General features: G+C 44.6%; 1 protein-coding gene across 2 annotated transcripts in view; it reads right to left on the minus strand.

Moving 5' to 3' along the window:
- Positions 1-19,411, minus strand: part of ENPEP (glutamyl aminopeptidase) — a 148,723-nt gene that overhangs the window by 12,837 nt on the left and 116,475 nt on the right. For both annotated transcript variants that reach the window (XR_012754245.1, XM_075349316.1), the window contains exons 12-13: positions 18,334-18,476; positions 3,549-3,604 (exon numbers count right to left, since the gene is read on the minus strand). Coding sequence is in view for 1 of the 2 variants with exons in the window: in XM_075349316.1 (XP_075205431.1) it covers positions 3,549-3,604; positions 18,334-18,476 (199 nt within the window). In the remaining variant the exon portion in view is untranslated. The remainder of the gene's footprint in view (positions 1-3,548; positions 3,605-18,333; positions 18,477-19,411) is intronic.

Here is a 19,411-nt window from a genome sequence, read left to right on the forward strand (position 1 = left end):
TTTTTAAAATATGCTTTGTGGGGTGCACTTTTAATTGTCCAAATACAGGAGTTCTCATTCGGCCGAGGCCGATTGCTCCTATGTTCTCCAAGAGAAAGCTGTAGATTGTCTTGTTGACCTGCAGCTTCTTTCCTGGAGAACAATGTGATTAGTAGTCCAAATTCTGACATGCGTTATCAACATCTCCCCTGACCATCAGTCATCTGGGGCCCCCATACTCATTAAATCATCAGATGAATCTGTCGATATTGGTGGGTTCTACTGACATTAGTCCAATGCGTATGGAGGCCTTAAGAGGTCCAGAAGCTGCGAATTAGGTTCAATCGGCCAGCTGAAAACAGACCTTGGAAGCAAATGGATGTAAGTAATTTAGTTGTTTGCATATAGACTAATTTTGTGATGTCATATATAAAGGAAGAGCTGCCTTAGTAATCTGTTTTCAGTCTGCTTTCCTATTTGTGTCAATTATCAGAAATGAAGACAAAAATGCCAGGCCATACTCTGCACTTTGTAACGTCTGACATGCCATGGGCTAATGAGTCATTCTGACTCCTGGGGCCTTATCCAAATATTGGTCTTTGGTAGTTTACAACTGTTGTCTGTTTTCTGAGACATCTTACAACTGTATTGTCTGAGATTTCACTGTGAATGTTTATAAAGCATCATACAAAAATGAGAGGTAAATTCCTCTGATCTTATAGATGAAGAGGTTCTATGAAAGTGATAAACTCTGACGTAAGTAATGTGGATATACAATGAACAAAAATATAAACGCAACTTTTGTTTTTGCTCCCATTTTTCATGAGCTGAACTCTGACAACTAAGACTTTTTCTATGGACACAAAAGGCCTTTTTCTCTCAAATATTGTTCACAAATGTGTCTAAAACGTTGTTAGTGAGCATTTCTTTGCTGAGATAATCCATCCACCTCACAGGTATGACAGTTCAGGACGCTGATTAGAAAGCCTGATTTTTGTACAGGTGTGCCTTACCCTGGCCACAATAAAATGCCACTCTACAATGTGCAGTTTTATCACACCGCACAACACCACAGATGTTGCAAGTTTTGAGGGAGTGTGTAATTAGCATGCTGATTGCAGGAATACCATAAAGGCTACTTTACACACTGCGATATCGGTCCCGATATCGCTAGTGTGGGCATCCGCCCCCATCTGTTGCACGACATGGGCAAATCGCACAACATCGCCCAGACCCGTCACACATACTTACCTGTCCGACGACGTCGCTGTGACCGGCGAACCGCCTCCTTTCTAAGGGGGCGGTCCGTGCGGCATCACAGCGACGTCACTGAAGCGTCACTGAACCGCCGCCCAATAGTAGCGGAGGGGCGGAGATGAGCGGGACGTAACATCCCGCCCACCTCCTTCCTTCTGCATAGCAGCCGGGAGGCAGGTAAGGAGAGCTTCCTTGTTTCTGCGGCGTCACACGCAGCGATGTGTGCTGCCGCAGGAACGAGGAACAACTTCGTTACTGCTGCAGTAACGATTTTTAAGAATGGACCCCCATGTCGCCGATTAGCGATTTTGCACGTTTTTGCAACAATGCAAAATCGCTTATCGGTGTCACACGCAACGGCATCGCTAATGCGGCCGGATATGCGTCACGAATTCCGTGACCCCAACGACTCCGCATTAGCGATGTCGCAGCGTGTAAAGCCCCCTTAAGACATTACCAAAGGCGTTTAAGAGAATTTGGCAGTACATCCAACCGGCCTCACAACCGCAAACCACGTGTAACCACACCAGCCTAAAGGGTGCTTTACACGCTGCGACATCGCTAACGATATATCGTCGGGGTCACGTCGTTAGTGACGCACATCTGGTGCCGTTAGCGACATCACAGCGTGTGACACCAAGGAGCGACGATCAACAATCGCAAAAGCGTTAAAAATCGTTCATCGTTGACACATCGCTCCTTTTCATAATATCGTTGCTGGTGCAGGTACGATGTTGTTCGTCGTTCCTGCGGCATCACACATCGCTACGTGTGACACCGCAGGAGCGATGAACATCTCCTTAACTGCGTCCACCAGAAAAGAAGGATGGAAGGAGGTGAGCGGGATCTTCCGCCCACTCATCTCCGCCCCTCCGCTTCTATTGGACGGCTGCCGTGTGACGTCGCTGTGACGCCGCACGAACCGCTCCCTTAGAAAGGAGGCGGTTCGCCGGCCAGAGCGACGTCGCAAGGAAGGTAAGTCCGTGTGACTGGTGTAAGCGATGTTGTGCGCCACGGGCAGCGATTTGGCCGTATCGATGGGGGTGGGTACGCTTGCTAGGGATATCGATACCGATATCGCAGCATGTAAAGTACCCTTTAGACCTCAACAACCAGCAACTTCATCACCAAGATCATCTGACACCAGCCATCTGGACAGCTGCTGCAACAATCAGTTTGCCTAACCAAAGAATTTCTGCAGATATTGTCAGAAACTGTCTCATGCATGCTTGTCATCCTCATTGGGGTCTCAACCTGACTGCAGGTCGTTATCGTAACCGACTTGAGTGGGAAAATGCTCACATTCTATGGCATCTGGCATGATGGAGAGGTGTTCTCTTCATGGATGAATCCCGGTTTTCACTGTACAGAGTAGATGGCAGGGTGCGTGTATAGTATTGTGTGGGTGAGTGGTTTGCAGATGTCAATGTTGTGAATTGAGTGGCCCATGGTGGCGGTGGAATTATGGTATGGGCAGGTGAATGTTATGAACAAGGAACACAGGTGTATTTGATTGATGCCATTTTGAATATACAGAGATGTGACGAGATCCTGAGGCCATTGTTGTGCCATTCATCCACGACCATCACCTCATGGTGCAGCATGATAATGCACGGCCCCATGTTGCAAGGATCTGTGCACAATTCCTGGAAGCTGAAAACGTCCCAGTTCTTGCATGGCCAGCATAGTCACCGGCCATGTCTCCCATTGAGCACGTTTGAGATGCTCTGGATCGTTGTATATGTAGACTGTGAGCCCTCGCGGGCAGGGTCCTCTCTCCTCCTATACCAGTCTGTTTTGTACTGTTAATGATTGTTGTACGTATACCCTCTTTCACTTGTAAAGCGCCATGGAATAAATGGCGCTATAATAATAAATAATAATAATAATAATAATATGACAGTATGTTCAAGTTCCTGCCAATATCCAGCAACTTTGCAGCCATTGAAGATGAGTGGATCAGCATTCTACAGGCTACAATCAACAACCTGATCAACTCTATGTGAAGGAGAAATGCTCACTAACACAGATTAAGACAAATTTGTGAACAATATTTGAGAGCAAAAGGCCTTTTGTACATAGAAAAAGTCTTAGATCTTTGACTTTAGCTCATGAATAATGGGAGCGAAAACAAGTGTTCTGTTTATATTTTTATACAGTGTATACATACATTAAACAACCCCTTGTAACGGTAAGCTTTCAAAGTTGCATTTGAGAGCTATTTTTTACCATGCACTTTAATGAGAATATTGAGTGCTTAAAAAATGTCTAAGCCATATACAAGAAACACATTAATGCAATGTTATATTCACCTTGCTAAGGCAAAAACATCATCAATCATTCCAGCTCTGTCTCCAGGCGTAAAGACCTAAAACATCAGTCAAATTGTAAAAATATTACCAGTACATGTATAACTGTACATAACCATACAAATAGTCACATACGAATAGTTACTCCAAGTGTGTGAGGCTGCACATTATATACAGCTCTGGCAAAATTAAGAGACCATTACAAAATTTTCCGTTTTTCTGATTTTTCTCTTTATAGGTATATTTTTGAGTAAAATTTAAATTGTTCTTTTATTTTATAAACTACTGACAACCTGTCTCCGAATTTCCAAGCAATAAATTTTGTATTTATTTTCTGAAAATGAGAAATAGTCAAAATAACAAAAAAATGCATTGCTTTCAGACTTCAAATAATGCAAAGAAAACAAGTTCATAATCATTTAGAAACAACAATACTAATACCTCAGGAAGAGTTCAGAAATCAATATTTTGTGGAATAACCATGATTTTTGTTCAAATCAAAGTTTATTAGAATAGCAGAAGAGAATCAAACAATTGCACAGCGTGCAGGCTGAGGGTATATATCCCAGGCTAGCTGCTGAAAAATCACAGTTCTGTGTCTACACCTTCGCCACTGGCGACCAAAAATAACAAGTACAATTCATATTTATGTGGAATAGGAAGAACAAGTTGAAAAAAAAGAGATAACGAAGAAGAGGTGGAAGAAGGATTTAGAGACAGTAAAGACAACAGAAACATGGGTGAGTAAGATGAAAGGGAAAGGGTCAAAGGGTCCCCACCCGAACGGACTCGCCCTCCTACATCAAAACCTCATTTTCAAGGTAAGCCTTCCAGGTACAGAAATAAGAGAATTAATAGAAGATTACCCACATACCTGCCTCCCTTGAATCCATAGACCCATATATATATATATATATATATATATATATATACACTAGAAGGTGGCCCGATTCTACGCATCGGGTATTCTAGAATTTACGTATTGTGTAGTTCATGTATGATTTTTGTTATATATATGTGCAGTATGTGCGTATATTTGTGTGTGCAGCGTTGTCTGTGTGTGGGTGTCTGTGTAGGGCAGTTGTTTGTGGTTTCCAGTGTGTGTGTGTGGTGTGTTGTGCAGTGCGCGCGTGTGTGTGTGTGTGTTGGGGGGAGGTGTGCACTCTCCATCGTGCTCCATCCCCTATGCTGCGCACCCCCCATCGTGCTACATCTCCCATCCTGCGCACTCCCAAACGTGCTCCATCCGCCATGCTGCGCACTCCCAAACGTGCTCCATCCGCCATGCTGCGCACTCCCTATCGTGCTCCATTCCCCATGCTGCGCACTCCCCATCGTGCTCCATCCGCCACGCTGCGCACTCCCTATCGTGCTCCATCTCGCATGCTGCGCACTCCTAAACGTGCTCCATCCGCCATGCTGCGCACTCCGAAATGTGCTTCATCCACCATGCTGCGCACTCCCAAACGTGCTCCATCCGCCATACTCCACACTCCCCATCGTGCTCCATGCCCCATGCAGCGCACTCCCCATCGTGCTCTATCCCCTATGCTGCGCACCCCCCATCGTGCTCCATCATCCATGCTGCGCACTCCCAAACGTGCTCCATCCGCCATGCCGCGCACTCCCAAACGTGCTCCATCCGCCATGCTGCGCACTCCCAAACGTGCTCCATCCGCCATGCTGGGCACTCTCGATCGTGCTCCATCCTCCATGCAGTGCACTCCCTATCGTGCTCCATCCCCTATGCTGCGCACCTCCCATCGTGCTCCATCTCCCATGCTGCGCACTCTCAAACGTGCTCCATCCGCCATGCTGCGCACTCCCAAACGTGGTCCATCCGCTATGCTGCGCACTCCCAAACATGCTCCATCCGCCATACTCCGCACTCGCCATCGTGCTGCATCCGCCATGCTGCGCACTCCCAAACGTGCTCCATCCGCCATGCTGCGCACTCCCAAACGTGCTCCATCCGCTATGCTGCGCACTCCCAAACGTACTCCATCCGCCATGCTGCGCACTCCCAAACGTGCTCCATCCGCCATGCTGCGCATTACCAAACGTGCTCCATCCGCCATGCTGCGCCAGCATCAGCCTCTCTACCCGCATCATCAGCCTCTCTGCCCGCAGCATCAGCCTCTCTCCTCCCAGCATCAGCGTCTCTGTCCCTAGTATCAGGCTCTCTCCTTCCAGCCTCCCTCAGCATCAGCCTCCCTTTCCCAGCCTTCCCAAGGATCAGCCTCTCTCCTCTCAGCCTCCTTCCTCCCAGCCTCCGCCTCCCAGCCTCCCTCAGCATCAGCCTTCCTCTCCCAGTCTCCCCCAGCATCAGCTTCCCCAAGCATCAGCCTCTACCAGCATCAGCCTCTGTTCTTCCAGCCTCCTCCAGCATCAGCTTCCCTAAGCATCAGCCTCCCTCGTCCCAGCCTCCCTCAGCATCAGCCTCTCTCCTTCCAGCCTCCCTCAGCATCAGCCTCCTCTCCCCAGCCTTCCCTAGGATCAGCCTCTCTCCTCCCAGCCTCCTTCTTCCCAGCCTTCCGATCCCAGCCTCCTTCAGCATCAGCATTTCCCTCTTCCCCATGATCAGCCTCTCTGCTCCCAGCCTCCTCCAGCACGCCCTGCTCCTCTGCCGACACTCACACACCCGATCGCATGCACTCACACACACACCCGATCGCATCCACTCACACACACACCCGATCGCATCCACTCACACACACACCCGATCGCATCCACTCACACACACACCCGATCGCATCCACTCACACACACACCCGATCGCATCCACTCACACACACACCCGATCGCATCCACTCACACACACACCCGATCGCATCCACTCACACACACACCCGATCGCATCCACTCACACACACACCCGATCGCATCCACTCACACACACAGACACTGACGATATCGCACTTACGCGCTCATACTCACAACATCCGGGGATATCACATGCTTCTGGCCATGTGATCCTCCGTCAGGTCCTGGAAGATCACAACAGCACATTTTCGCCGCCGAGAAGCAAGCGATATCCCAGGATGTCGTGAGTATGTGGATGCGATGTGAGGTGTGTGTGAGGTGTGTATGAGAGTGAGTGTGAGTGTGATCTGATGTGTGTGTATGTTTGTGTGTGTGCGTGTGGACCTTCCGGCGCAGCAGGACCTTGATGGGCTTGTAACCATGCGAGCATGGTTACCAACGTATCCACACCACTCCCACCACTGCCGTGGGAGCGGGGGCCGGGGGAGGGGGAGGGAGTACAGTACTCACCTCCGTGACAGCGCTTGTAACCATGCGAGTATCCACACCACCCCTTTGGGAGCGGGGGCCGGGGGGGGGGGGGGTTGGGGGGGGATAGGGAGTACCGTACTCACCTCCGTGACAGCCGTGTCAGTTAGAGAAATGCGCGGGGGGAGGGAGGGGGGTGGGGCCAGAGCTAACGTGCATTGCGTGAGGGGGGCGGGGCGTGGCGTGGCTGAATTGCCAATGCCTGCAGGGTGCCGGGGCGAGAGGCCAATCTGTGGGGGGGGCGGAGCCTGGGCGAGCGGCTGGCCAATCCGTGTGGGGGCGCAGCCTGGGCGAGCGGCCAATCCGTGTGGGGGGGCGGGGCCATGGCGAGCCCAGCGGCCAATCAGCTTTGTGTCACCGTAAGGACACAATTTTGGAGCATGACAGACAGACAGACAGATAGACAGACAGACAGACAGACAGACAGACAGAATAAGGCAATTATATATATAGATACAGTGCCTTGAGAAAGTATTAGCCCCCTTGAATTTTTCAACCTTCTCCCACATTTCAGGCTTCAAACATAAAGAATTTTAATGTTATGGTGAATAATCAGCAACAACTGGGACACAATTTTGGAGATAAACAATATTTATTGCTTATTTTAAATTTTTGTAAAAAATAAATAACTGAAAATTGGGGCGTGCAATATTATTCATCCCCTTTAAGTTAATACTTTGTAGGGCCACCTTTTGCTGCGATTACAGCTGCAAGTCGCTTGGGATATGTGTCTATCAGTTTTGCATCGATAGACTGAAATTCTTGCCCATTCTTCCTTTGCAAACAGCTCAAGCTGAGTGAGGTTGGATGGAGAGCGTTTGTGAACAGCACTTTTCAGCTCATTCCACAAATTCTCGATTGGATTCAGGTCTGGACTTTGACTTGGCCATTCTAACACCTGGATACGTTTATTTGTGAACCATTCCATTGTAGATTTTGCTTTATGTTTTGGATCATAGTCTTGTTGGAAGACAAATCTCAGTCCCAGTCTCAGGTCTTTTGCAGACTCCAACAGGTTTTATTCAAGAATGGTCCTTTATTTGGCTCCATCCATCTTCCTATCAATTTTAACCATCTTCCCTGTCCCTGCTGAAGAAAAGCAGACCCAATCCGTGATGCTGCCACCACCATGTTTGACAGTGGGGATGGTGTGTTCAGGGTGATGAGATGTGTTGCTTTTACACCAAACATATTGTTTGATATCATGCCCAAAAAGTTTAATTTTGTTTAAACTGACCAGAGCACCTTCTTCCACATGTTTAGTGTATCTCCCAGGTGGCTTGTGGCAAACTTCAAATGACACTTTTTATGGATATCTTTGAGAAATGGCTTTCTTCTTGCCACTCTTCCATAAAGGCTATATTTGTGCAGTGTACGACTGATTGTTGTCGTATGGACAGACTCTCCCACCTCAGCTGTAGATCTCTGCAGTTCATGCAGAGTGATCATGGGTCTCTTAGTTGCATTGTTAAGCCCCACAGGTGTAGTGTCGGTGCATTACCTTCAGGGACTCCACTCGGCTGGATCTTGTCACAGGTAGGAGATCTTCTTCTTGTCGTGACGCCACTCTCAGTATTGCGGCCAGTAGGGACCGCCACTGCAGGTTGAGGGACGCCTGGGGCTGATGGTGAGTGCAGTTAGTTGGAATAGCCTCCTGAGAGTGAGGCAAGCCCCAGGGCCCTGTGTAGGTGCGTAGAACCACAAGGCGCAGAATAACTCCACACAGGCAGAATGTCTTTCAGGGTTTTTACTCACTTCAGGTGGCAGGGTGAGTAACCCGGGCGTAGCTGGGATGAACCAGGCGGGAACCAGGTATCCTTCAGGCTGACTTCTGATGGTGACTACCAACTCGCCTTCCTTAGCCCTTGGTGGTTTGGGGTAACCCCGACTTTTAGTCCCTATGGGGGTCACCCAGGGAAGTTGCTGAAGCCTCACTCCCCTTCGTTTGCCGTTTGCTTGTGGCCTGGACCAGCTCACTCCAGCTGCTTGCCTCCTGTGAGCTATGGGCCCTAACTGTGGCTACGTGGCTGCGGCTTTTGTGGTGTTGTGGTGTGGGCTTTGAGGGCCCCACACCGGCAGGTTTAGCAAGGAAAGGTGGATCTATCCCCGCTCCGGGATCTGCCGCCCGTTTGGGCCTGGTTCTCCCTAGCAGTCTCCTTACTTCCCACTCTGTGCTCTCTCTCTAGCTGGAGATGGGTTTCGGGTAGCACTCCTAGGTGACCGTTCTCCCCCGTCGGTAGCCACTGCGCGGACGCTGTCAGACTACAGCAGCCCAGGGGAAGGGGTCAGCTCTCCTCGGAGCTCCCTGGACTCTGCTCTGAACCGGCTCACATCTGGGACCTTCACTGCTGCTCCTGTCAGAGCTTCACTTTCCTGTTCCTCACTCCTCCACACTCTGCTGCAGACTCTAGACTGTTTACTCCTCCTTCTGTTCTTGCCTACGCCACCTAGCAACCAGACTCTCCACCACACCCCTTGAGAGGAGATGGAGGCTCTACCCCCTCCACTATTCCAGTGAAGGTGAAGGCTTGCCCCCTCCTGGGATCCCCAGGGGTCCTCTCATGGGTACATGTGTGAGACCTGATCACTATGCGCCTGTGTTCCACACCCCTGTCAGCCTTCTGGATTACCTGTTTTGTACTGTCCCCAGCATGGGTGCAGTACTCAGTGGTGCCTGACCAGGTCAGGGGCGCCACAGCATCTCTGATCAGTCTTCTCCTTGTTTGAGATGAAAGTTTTGAGGGATGGCCGGTTCTTGGTAGATTTGCAAGTGGTATGATACTCTTTCCATTTCAATATGATCACTTGCACAGTGCTTCTTGGGATGTTTAAAGTTGTGGAAATCTTTTTGTAACCAAATCCGGCTTTAAACTTCTCCACAACAGTATCATTGACCTGCCTGTTGTGTTCATTGGTCTTCATGATGCTCTATGTACTTTAAATAGAACACTGAGATTATCACAGAGCAGGTGCATTTATACGGACACTTGATTACACACAGGTGGCTTATATTTACCATCATCAGTCATTTAGGACAACAATGGAACATTCAGAGATCCTCAATGAACTCCTGGAGTGAGTTTGCTGCACTGAAAGTAAAGGGGCCGAATAATATCGCACGCCCCAATTTTCAGTTTTTTATTTTTTAAAAAAGTTTAAAATAAGCAATAAATTTCGTTCAACTTCACAATTGTGTCCCATTTGTTGTTGATTCTTCATCATAAAATTAAAATTTTTATTTTTATGTTTGAAGCCTGAAATGTGGGAAAAGGTTGAAAAAAATCAAGGGGCCGAATACTTTCGCAAGGCACTGTATATAATATATGTATATATTATATACAGTCATGGCCAAAAGTGTAGGCACTCTTGAACTTGTTCCAGAATATTGAGTATTTCTCCCACAAAATTGACAAATTGGACATAATTTCCCACAAATCTCCCAAAATGAGCAGGACAAAATTGTTGGCACCTTTCCAAAATTGCAAAATTCTGGGCGAACAACTTTGTTTCAAGCATGTGACGCTCATTCAAACTCCCCTGTAGTAAGTAACAGGTGTGGGCAATTTAAAAATCACACCTGAAACCAATTTAAAGGGAAAACATTGACTCAATCTTTGCATCGTGTGTTTGTGTGTGCCACACTCAGCATGGAGAACAGAAAGAGGAGAAAAGAACTCTCTCAGGGCTTGAGAATCAAAATTGTTGAAAAATATGAACAGTCTCAAAGTAACAAGTCTATCTCAAGAGGTAGTCCTTCGTCCACAGTGAGCAACAAAGTCAAGAAGTTTACAATCCATAGTACTGCAGCTAATCATCCTGGATGTGGAGAGCAGAGAAAAGGTAGACTGCAGTTTGTCAAAATTTACATGTGTAGGCCAAAATTCTTCTGTGAAACCGTTTTGTGGACAGATGAGACCAAGATATAGCTTTTTGGTACAGCACATCATTCTTCTGTTTACTGCCGAAAATGGAATGAGGAATACAAAGAAAAGATGGTAGAGGGTCAAAGATGTTTTGGGGTTGTTTTGCTGCCTCTCGTACTGGGTGCTTTGACTGCGTGCAATGGATCAATAGATTTGAACATTGGTCATGGGCAGGACAATGACCCCAAACATAATTCAAGAAGCACCTAGAAATGAATTGAAACAAAGTGGCGGAGAGTTCTGAAGTGGCTGGGAATGAGTCCGGATCTAAATCTCATTGAACACCCCTGGAGAGATCTTCCAATTGCTTTTGGGAGAAGGCATCTTTCAAATATGAGAGACCCGGAGCAGTTTGCATAAGAAGAGTGGTCCAAAATTTCAGTTGAAAGGTGTAAGAAGCTCATTGATAGCTATAGGAAGCGATTGATTGCAGTTATTTAATTCAAAGGGTGTGCAACCAAACATATTAACATAAAGGTGTCAATAATTTTATTCTGTCCATTCGTGGGGTTTTGTGAGAAATTATGTCTAATTTGCCTCAGCCCCTCAGTTTTTTGTGTTGCTCTGGGAGAAATATTTCATTTTATGATACAATTTCAAGGGTGCCAACACCTTTCCATGACTATATATATACAGTTAGGTCCAGAAATATTTGGACAGTGACACAATTTTCACGAGTTGGGCTCTGCATGCCACCACATTGGATTTGAAATGAAATCTCTACAACAGAATTCAAGTGCAGATTGTAACGTTTAATTTGAAGGTTTGAACAAAAATATCTGATAGAAATTGTAGGAATTGTACACATTTCTTTACAAACACTCCACATTTTAGGAGGTCAAAAGTAATTGGACAAATAAACCAAACCCAAACAAAATATTTTTATTTTCAATATTTTGTTGCGAATCCTTTGGAGGCAATCACTGCCTTAAGTCTGGAACCCATGGACATCACCAAACGCTGGGTTTCCTCCTTCTTAATGCTTTGCCAGGCCTTTACAGCCGCAGCCTTCAGGTCTTGCTTGTTTGTGGGTCTTTCCGTCTTAAGTCTGGATTTGAGCAAGTGAAATGCATGCTCAATTGGGTTAAGATCTGGTGATTGACTTGGCCATTTCAGAATGTTCCACTTTTTTGCACTCATGAACTCCTGGGTAGCTTTGGCTGTATGCTTGGGGTCATTGTCCATCTGTACTATGAAGCGCCGTCCGATCAACTTTGCGGCATTTGGCTGAATCTGGGCTGAAAGTATATCCCGGTACACTTCAGAATTCATCCGGCTACTCTTGTCTGCTGTTATGTCATCAATAAACACAAGTGACCCAGTGCCATTGAAAGCCATGCATGCCCATGCCATCACGTTGCCTCCACCATGTTTTACAGGGGATGTGGTGTGCCTTGGATCATGTGCCGTTCCCTTTCTTCTCCAAACTTTTTTCTTCCCATCATTCTGGTACAGGTTGATCTTTGTCTCATCTGTCCATAGAATACTTTTCCAGAACTGAGCTGGCTTCATGAGGTGTTTTTCAGCAAATTTAACTCTGGCCTGTCTATTTTTGGAATTGATGAATGGTTTGCATCTAGATGTGAACCCTTTGTATTTACTTTCATGGAGTCTTCTCTTTACTGTTGACTTAGAGACAGATACACCTACTTCACTGATAGTGTTCTGGACTTCAGTTGATGTTGTGAACGGGTTCTTCTTCAACAAAGAAAGTATGCGGCGATCATCCACCACTGTTGTCATCCGTGGACGCCCAGGCCTTTTTGAGTTCCCAAGCTCACCAGTCAATTCTTTTTTCTCAGAATGTACCCGACTGTTGATTTTGCTACTCCAAGCATGTCTGCTATCTCTCTGATGGATTTTTTCTTTTTTTTCAGCCTCAGGATGTTCTGCTTCACCTCAATTGAGAGTTCCTTATACCGCATGTTGTCTGGTCACAGCAACAGCTTCCAAATACAAAACCACACACCTGTAATCAACCCCAGACCTTTTAACTACTTCATTGATTACAGGTTAATGAGGGAGACGCCTTCAGAGTTAATTGCAGCCCTTAGAGTACCTTGTCCAATTACTTTTGGTCCCTTGAAAAAGAGGAGGCTATGCATTACAGAGCTATGATTCCTAAACCCTTTCTCCGATTTGGATGTGAAAACTCTCATATTGCAGCTGGGAGTGTGCACTTTCAGCCCATACTATATATATAATTGTATTTCTGAACATGTTTTTGTAAACAGCTAAAATAACAAAACTTGTGTCACTGTCCAAATATTTCTGGACCTAACTGTACATATATATATATATATTTATTTATATATATATATATATATATATGTACACACTATATACTGTGTTTCCCCGATTGTAAGACACCACCGATAGTAAGACGTAGTGGGGGTTTTGGGGGGGTCGGCTAATGTAAGACGTACCCCGAACGTAAGACATAGTAAACGGAAATTTTATTTTTTTTTTTCTTCTGTACAGTACCGGCCAAGCGCCCAGCTGAGCGCCCTGACACGCCGGCGGCCGAGCGCTCAGCTGAGCGCCCTGACATGCCGGCGGCCGAGCGTTCAGCTGAGAGCCGTCACATGCCGGCGGCCGAGCGCTCAGCTGAGCGCCCTGACATGCTGGCGGCCGAGCGCCCAGTTCTTCTTTACAGTACCATACAGTAGTATATATATATATATATATACACACACTATATATATATATAAATATATATACACACTATATATTTATATATATATATATATATGTATATATATATATAAATATATACTATATATATATATATATATATACATATATATACACTATATATATATATATATATATATATATATATATATTTGAAACCAGACGTTTACATACACAATCTACAAGCACACATATGCATGCTTTTCGCACTATCTTCCCGTTTTAGGTCAATTAGTATTACCAAAATTATTTATATTTGCCAAATGCCAGAATAATGAGAGAGAGAGAGAGAGAGAGAGAGAAAGAGAGAGAGAGAATGTTTTAAGGCATTTTTATTACTTTCTACAAAGTCAAAGGTCTACATACACTAAAGGGTACTTTACACGCTGCGATATCGATACCGATATCGCTAGCGAGCGTACCCGCCCCCATCGGTTGTGCGTCACGGGCAAATCGCTGCCCGTGGCGCACAACATCACTAACACCCGTCACACGGACTTACCTTCCCTGTGACGTCGCTCTGGCCGGTGAACTGCCCCCTTTCTAAGTCACAGTGACGTCACACGGCAGCAGTCCAATAGAAGAGGAGGGGCGGAGATGAGCGGGCGGAAGATCCCGCCCACCTCCTTCCTTCCTTCTTTTCCGGTGGACGCAGGTAAAGAGATGTTCGTCGTTCCTGCGGTGTCACACGTAGCGATGTGTGACGCCGCAGGAATGACTAACAACATCGTACCTGCAGCAGCAATGATTTTTGGTAAATGAACGACCTCTCCAAAACCAACGATTTTTACCTCTTTTGCGATCGTTGAAGGTCGCTCGTACGTTGCACACGCTGCGATGTCGCTAACGATGCTGGATGTGCGTCACAAATTCAGTGACCCCGACAATAAATCGTTAGCGATGTCACAGCATGTAAAGCACCCTTAAGAGTACTATGCCTTTAAACAATATGGGGCAGCCCATATGATGATGTCATGTCTTTGGAAGCTTCTGATAGATTTATTGGCAACATGTGAGTTAATTAGAGACACACTTGTGGATGTATTTTAATGCACATCTGAAACACACTGCTGCTTTGTGTAGCATCATGGGAAACTCAAAAGAAATCAACCAAGATCTCAGGAAAAGAATTGTAGACTTGCACAAGTCTGGCTCATCTTTTGGTGCAACTTCCTGATACCTGAAGGTGCCTCATTCATTTGTACAAACAATTATATGCAACTACAAACAAGATGGGAATGTCCAGCCATCATACCGCTCAGGAAGGGATGAATGTGCTTTGATCAGACATGTGCATAAATCAAGCAACAATGTAGAGGTCCAACACCAACCACTTAACCATTAACTCCTCTCAGCAACAATGATTCTGATGCACGGAAAATAGGACTATTTAAGTGGTGCACTGCACAAAGTAGATACTCAAAATTATACAAAAAAAAATTAAAACAGCAGTATTTATTATTTGTGTCCAAGTGTTCTTTATTGTAGATCCATAAATTCACCAAATGACAGGGTGCAGAGAAGGGGAGTGGGTAACGTCCGGACGATGGCCGTTTCATGCGTGTCAAGCTGCGCTTCAACAGGTCCTAATTGCAATAAAGGACACTTGGACACAAATGGTGAGTGTTGCTGCTTTAATTCTTTTTTGTATCATTCAGACATGTGCACATCAACCCACGAACAAAAGCAAAAGACCTTGTGAAGTTACTGGCAGAAGCTGGTAAGATTATGTCATTAACCCCAGTGAAACAAGTACTGTATCAACATGGGCTGAAAGGCCACTCTGCCAGGAAGAAGCTATTATTCCAACAGAAACATAAAAAAGCCAGCTTAATGTTTGCATATGAACAAAGACCTTAATTTTATGGTGACATGTCATGTGGTCTGGTGAAACTAAATTTGAACTGTTTGGCCATAATGACGATCGTTACGTTGGGAAGAAAAAGGGAGAAGCTTTGAAGTCTAAGAACACCAACTGTGAAACACTGGGGTGGCAGCATCATGTTGTCGGGTTGTTTTTCTGCAGGAGGGACTGATGCACTTCACAAAATAGATGGCATCATGAGGAAAGAAGATATTGAAGCAAAATCTCAAGACATCAGCCAGGAACTTAAAGGTTGGGTTGAAATGGGTTTCCCAAATGGACAGTGACATGAAGCATACTGCCAAACTGGTTACAAAGTGGCTTAATGATAACAAAGTCAATGTTTTGGAGTGGCCATCACAAAGTACTGATCTCAATCCTATTGAAAATTTATGGCAAAATTGAAAAGGCCGGTGTGAGCAAGACAACCTACAAACATGGCTCAGTTACATCAGTTCTGTCAGGAGGAATTGGCCCAATTCCTACCAACTATGGTGAGAAGCTTCTGGAAGGTTATCCAAAAGTTCTGATCCAAGTCATAAAGTTTAAGTGCAATGGTACCAAATACTAATGAAATGTATGTAAACTTTTGACTTTGCAGAAAGTAATAAAAATGCTTTAAGACATTCTCTCTCATTATTCTGGCGTTTGCCAAATAGAAATAATTCTGGTAATCCTAATTGACCTAAAACGTGAAATATTTATGCTGATTTCATGTCAGATAGCGAGAAAAACATGTATATGTGTCTTTTTAGATAGTGGATGTAAACTTCTGCCTTCTACTGTATATATATATATATATACATGTATATATATATATATATATATATATATATACAGTACAGACCAAACGTTTGGACACACCTCATTCAAAGAGTTTTCTTTATTTTCGTGACTCTGAAAATTGTAGATTCACATTGAAGGCATCAAAACTATGAATTAACACATGTGAAATGAAATACTTAACACAAAAGTGTGAAACAACTGAAAATATGTCTTATATTCTAGGTTCTTCAAAGTAGCCACCTTTTGCTTTGATTACTGCTTTGCACACTCTTGGCATTCTCTTGATGAGCTTCAAGAGGTAGTTACTGGAAATGGTCTTCCAACAGTCTTGAAGGAGTTCCCAGAGATGCTTAGCACTTGTTGGCCCTTTTGCCTTCCTTCTGCGGTCCAGCTCACCCTAAACCATCAAGATTGGGTTCAGGTCTGGTGACTGTGGAGGCCAGGTCATCTGGCGTAGCACCACATCACTCTCCTTCTTAGTCAAATAGCCCTTACACAGCCTGGAGGTGTGTTTGGGGTCATTGTCCTGTTGAAAAATAAATGATGGTCCAACTAAACGCAAACCAAATGGAATAGCATGCTGCTGCAAGATGCTGTGGTAGTCATGCTGGTTCAGTATGCCTTCAATTTCGAAAAAATCCCCAACAGTGTCACCAGCGAAGCACCCCCACACCATCACACCTCCTCCTCCATGCTTCACGGTGGGAGCAAGGCATGTAGAGTCCATCCGTTCACCTTCTCTGCGTTGCACAAAGACATGGTGGTTGGATCCAAAGATCTCAAATTTGGACTCATTAGACCAAAGCACAAATTTCCACTGGTCTAATGTCCATTCCTTGTGTTCTTTAGCCCAAACAAGTCTCTTCTGCTTGTTGACTGTCCTTAGCAGTGGTTTCCTAGCAGCTATTTTACCATGAAGGCCTTCTGCACAAAGTCTCCTCCTAACAGTTGTTCTAGACATGTGTCTGCTGCTAGAACTCTGTGTGGTATTGACCTGGTCTCTAATCTGAGCTGCTGTGAACCTGCAATTTCTGAGGCTGATGACTCGGATAAACTTATTCTCCGCAACAGAGGTGACTCTTGGTCTTCCTTTCCTGGGGCGGTCCTCATGTGAGACAGTTTCTTTGTAGCATTTGATGGGTTTTGCCACTGCACTTGGGGACACTTTCAAAGTTTTCCCAATTTTTTCGGACTGACTGACCTTCATTTCTTAAAGAACTGATGGCCACTCGTCTTTCTTTACTTAGAATTTGTATTATGGCAAGAAAAAAGCAGCTAACAGTCTATTCAGTAGGACTATCAGCTGTGTATCCACCAGACTTCTACACAACACAACTGATGGTCCCAACCCCATTTATAAGGCAAGAAATCCCACTTATTAAACCTGACAGGGCCCACCTGTGAAGTGAAAACCATTTCCAGTGACTACCTCTTGAAGGTCATCAAGAGAATGCCAAGTGTGTGCAAAGCAGTAATCAAAGCTGGCTACTTTGAACAACATAAAACAACATAAAATATAAGACATATTTTCAGCTGTTTCACACACTTTTTTGTTAAGTATTTCATTCCTCATGTGTTAATTCATAGTTTTGATGCCTTCAATGTGAATCTACAATTTTCAGAGTCATGAAAATAAAGTAAAACTCTTTGAATGAGAAGGTGTGTCCAAACGTTTGGTCTGTACTGTAAATATATATATATATATATATATATATATATAAAATATATATATATATAGTTGTAATTGATATTTTCGTCAATAGGTCATGATTATTATTGTAATATGAGGAATTTCACAATATCATAAAACTATAATATTTCTTGCATAGAATAAATTATGTGGTTAATTCACTTACTCACTGCAATATACCATGGTTAATTAATTAAGAGGACACATCTGCTAACCAGCGTGCACCTGCTGCCAGAAATGTACTCTAGTTAGTGACTGGAATACATGTCTGGAGTAAGTTATACCACTAGCGTGGAGTAATTTATTGTGAATATGACAGGTGGGAATAATCATGCGCCATCATGCTTATGTCATATAAATGTTACGCTCATGTAGCAGCATGGACTGGTGCGTAAATGCCGAATATCACAGTATTTTTATGCTAACTGTGAGTTTCACAAAAAAAAAGTATGACTTATCAAGGTGTATTACTTCAGAATTCTAGTGTAGACACTTTAATGCATCACCCCCATTTTTTTTCTATTATATCATTATACATACGTTATGTTTTTGCTGCAACAAAGTTGATAGATTACTCCATACTCCAATTTCATAATTTACACGGAAAAATCCAACGTGCACGTCATTAATCTTAAAGAACTCCACATTGTTACTATCATATGGTTCCAAGGTTAAGGAGGTTTCTAAAGTATAAAAATATACATAACTGGATTATTAGATTTGATTATTATCATCATTGGGATTATTGTTAATAGATAAATACAAAAATATATTCCTAAAATGAGTTGTCCCTTAAACATTATTTATTACCTACCCAAAGATATGTGCTAAAAGTATGATTGTTAGGGTGTCCAACTGGCAGGACCACAGCCAGCTCTGAGATCATGGGTCTTAAAAATGTTAACGTAGAAGTACACATGTAAACATAGCTCTTTTTACTTCATACTAACAGAGATAGTCACTTCATTAGTCCTACAGAAGTAAAAATGAAGATAACATAAGTATACATCTACTCCATTCATATAGAGGACTTGGTGATTTCTATTCATGGGATCATGAGAATCTAAGCTCGGTGTCAGAGAAACTGTGGAAAGAAAGCGCACATAGGTCCAATGATAAAGCAGATATAAGGAAATAGGACAGGTGCACTGCTCACCTGTTATAGTTGTGACAGGCACATCCCCTTGAAAGGCCGAAGCAAATGAATGCAAAAGTGGTCAGCTGCAGCCCCAATGTAGCCGTAGAAATCACAGGTTAGGTAGAAAAGTCGGGTTTGATGCTGCGCTAAAAACCACGATTCCAAGGATTGTAATAAATTCTTTTCTTTATTTTCAAAGGTCAACGCATTTCAAAGGCATCTCCGCCTTCTTCATCAGGACAAAGAACCGAAAAGAACAGCCTGGCTGGTGCTCCCATTAACATTAGACTGTCGGCCAACTCCATCAATATCGACATTAGTCTAATGTATATGGAGGCCTCTACACATGACTGAGGGTCATTATTAGGAATTCGTATAGGTACAATAGAGGCAGGCGCAGACAAACACTATAGGCTGCTTTACACGCAGCGACATCGCTAGCGATGTCGCTGGTGAATGCACCCACCCCGTCGGTTGTGC

This window comes from Anomaloglossus baeobatrachus, chromosome 1 (assembly GCF_048569485.1).
Source record: "Anomaloglossus baeobatrachus isolate aAnoBae1 chromosome 1, aAnoBae1.hap1, whole genome shotgun sequence".
Classification (NCBI taxonomy): Eukaryota; Metazoa; Chordata; class Amphibia; order Anura; family Aromobatidae; genus Anomaloglossus; species Anomaloglossus baeobatrachus.